Source organism: Gigantopelta aegis, chromosome 4 (genome assembly GCF_016097555.1).
Source record: "Gigantopelta aegis isolate Gae_Host chromosome 4, Gae_host_genome, whole genome shotgun sequence".
Classification (NCBI taxonomy): Eukaryota; Metazoa; Mollusca; class Gastropoda; order Neomphalida; family Peltospiridae; genus Gigantopelta; species Gigantopelta aegis.
In genome coordinates, this window is record NC_054702.1 from 70,569,117 (window position 1) to 70,572,258 (window position 3,142).

At 39.1% G+C, this 3,142-nt stretch overlaps 1 protein-coding gene across 1 annotated transcript; it reads left to right on the top strand.

The window, feature by feature from the left end:
- The first annotated feature begins 737 nt into the window (after positions 1-737).
- Positions 738-2,306, top strand: LOC121369973. Its single transcript, XM_041495056.1, has one exon. It carries the CDS (start codon positions 738-740, stop codon positions 2,304-2,306), a length of 1,569 nt encoding a protein of 522 aa, XP_041350990.1.
- The last annotated feature ends 836 nt before the right edge of the window (positions 2,307-3,142 follow it).

A 3,142-nucleotide genomic window follows, 5' to 3' on the forward strand; every position in this document is an offset into this window, starting at 1 on the left:
GTCAGAAAAGAATTATTCAGCTCACCGCTTAGAATTTCTCGCTTTGAAATGGGCCGTGACTGAAAAGTTTCATGATTATTTGTATGGCAACAAATTTACTGTTTATACAGATAACAATCCATTGACTTATATACTTACCTCTGCTAAGCTTGATGCCACTGGTCATCGCTGGTTAGCTGCTCTTGCATCTTATAACTTTGATATTATTTACAGGTCTGGTTTGAATAATGCAGATGCTGACGGGTTATCAAGATTGCCAGGATTACAAGCAAAGCAGGAATCCACACATATAGACTCAGAGTCAGTCAAAGCTGTTTGCAATTGTTTATATGTTCAACCTTTTGTACAGTCTTTGTGTTTATCAGCAGATGTTGTGGATGTTAACCTGAAAGAACCAGATTTCCACGGAATGACAGATCGGGGTTGGAGAATGGCTCAGCAGTCAGATGATGTGTTGAGGAGGTGGATAGTGTTTTGTTAGAGCTCAGAAGAAGCCTAGCCGTGAAGATTATCCACATACTTCGGTTCACTCTTCATTACATCGGAGCTTTGACAAGTTAGTTCTCCAAAGAGGAATTCTTCACAGGAAGGTCACAATAGATGGTTGTGATAAACTTCAGTTAGTGCTTCCATCAGCGTATGTAAATGATGCTTTAAAAGGTTTACATACAGACATTGGGCATCCTGGTCGTGATAGAACGTTATCACTTCTCAGAGACAGATTCTACTGGCCTGGAATGTCAGCTGATGTTGAAGACTGGATCAAGAATTGTGACAGATGTTTAAGACGGAAGACCCCAACGAATGCTCGAGCTCCTCTTGTAAGTATTACCAGTACACAACCTTTGGAATTGGTCTGTATGGACTTTCTGACTTTGGAAACGTCCAAGGGAGGTTACCAACATCTTCTCATCATAACGGATCATTTTACAAGATATGCTCAGGCAATACCTACCCGTAACATGACTGCAAGAACAACTGCTGAGGCTTTCTATCATCATTTTGTGATGCACTATGGTATTCCTCTTCGAATACATAGTGATCAAGGTGCCAATTTTGAAAGCAAATTGTTAAAAGAGCTTTGTTTAATTTTAGGAATGGACAAGTCGAGGACCACATCATACCATCCGATGGGGAATGGCATGTGTGAGCGTTTCAACAGAACCTTGCTCAACATGCTTGGTACTTTGAATCCTAACCAGAAGAAGGACTGGAAGACTCATGTAGCACCCCTAGTCCATGCTTATAATTGCACTAGGCATGAGTCGACTGGTTACTCGCCATTTTTCCTCATGTTTGGAAGAGAACCTCGATTGCCGATTGACCTTGCTTTTGGAATTAACACCAATCAACAACACCATTCGTTGACGTCCTATGCAACAGCTCTTCGTGAACGACTTCAGCAGTCATATGAACTTGCGACAGAAGCATCTAAGATTGCACAAGGACGACAGAAGGGAGGTTATGACATGAAGGTGAGAGGTGCAGTTGTACAGCCAGGTGACCGTGTTTTGGTGAAGATCCTTGCGTTTGATGGCAAACACAAGTTGGCTGATCGATGGGAAGATGATGTATACCTTGTTCTTTCTCAGCCTAATCAGGACATTCCTGTATTTGTTGTGAGAAAGGAGAATGGTGAAGGAAGACGGCGAACTCTTCACAGGAACCATCTTCTGCCAATAGGATCTTTGCCAGGTTCAAATCAACCTAGACCTAAACCCAGAAATAGAGTAGTTGCACAACCAGTTGCAACGCCAACTCGGGATGATGATGATGATGAATCTATTGACTTAGATTCCTCACAGGTGATTGTTTTAGCAGCTCCTAATGATTTAGCAATCATTAGTGACCAGACTGCTGAGATATTTGATTCTGACTCACAGGTTTCTGGTGACGATCAGTTGTCTGCTGAGTCAGAGAGTGTTTCTTCCAGTGGTGACGACCACATACTACAACACTCAGTTCACGAGGACGATAGTACGGGAGAACGCTTGGATGAAGAGGTCGAAGATGGTCTAGACATAGAAACATCTAGAATTGCTACAGCATCTGATGATTCAGATACGCCACCTCAGCCGGAGCCACCACCTCGTCCTACACCACGACCTAGACGATCAACAAGAGACAGAAGACGACCCGAATGGCAAACATCTGGCGAGTATGTCATGAGTCAGAATGTGCAGCGTCCAGACTGGCAGAATAAATGTAAACTTTTGGAACAACTTGCTAAAGTTGGAGTTTTCGAACACATTAGTGATGCCGTGTCTAGGGCAATTGTCTCTATTGTTGATGATAATGATAAATGACGAGGACGCCATTTCTTGAAGGGGAGGAAGTATGTAATAATATTGACTTGTGGATATTTGGATATAATTATTGTTTTATATTAATGCATTGGTTTTATTTGTTTTCATGTAATTAATTATTTTATTTCCATAAACAGGTAATGAATTACAACAGATTGTGTACCTTTAATTATTTTATTCTTAATGACAAGTTGATTACTATTTTCAGGTATCTTGGCTTGTTACAAATTGCACAAGCATGTATGACACTTGCACAACTTAGTAACAATAGCACTATCACCCATGCGCCGCGCCTGTCCTATTGTTTCCAGCTTGGGTACAGTGTAAGCTGATGTGGTTTAAGTGTTCTTATCTGAAATGATAGCTTATACAGTTCACTGTTTCCTTAAATACTGGTGTACGTCTGGTATTGTGGTCCACATTATAGTTTGCTCTTCTGGAGTTAATACTTCATTTTAGGCTCAATTTATTGGAAGATATTTCTAGAGAAGATTTAAGGTTAGTTATAGTTAGGTTATTTATTGTTCGGCTACACTATAATAACATATACTTTAATGTAAATGTAATTGACTAAATCATGCTTTACAACAAGTAATTATTATATATTTCTGTATAACGTTATAAACTGTACAGTGTAATATTAATTCTTATTAATTCAGTAATTTGATTAATCTATATCTAAATATGTGATAAACATAATTTAGTATGAATGCAGTGTGTATGTTTGTGGTGATGAACACTTTAGAGATTGTTGTATTTTATTATATATTTTATGAAACATAACGTGTCTGTGTAGTTATTTATTATTGTAATTCTTTTATGCAGATACGTCAATC

Excerpts from the sequence above, each read along its gene's own strand:
- LOC121369973 (XM_041495056.1), top strand. The coding sequence starts at position 738 with ATGTCAGCTGATGTTGAAGACTGGATCAAGAATTGTGACAGATGTTTA.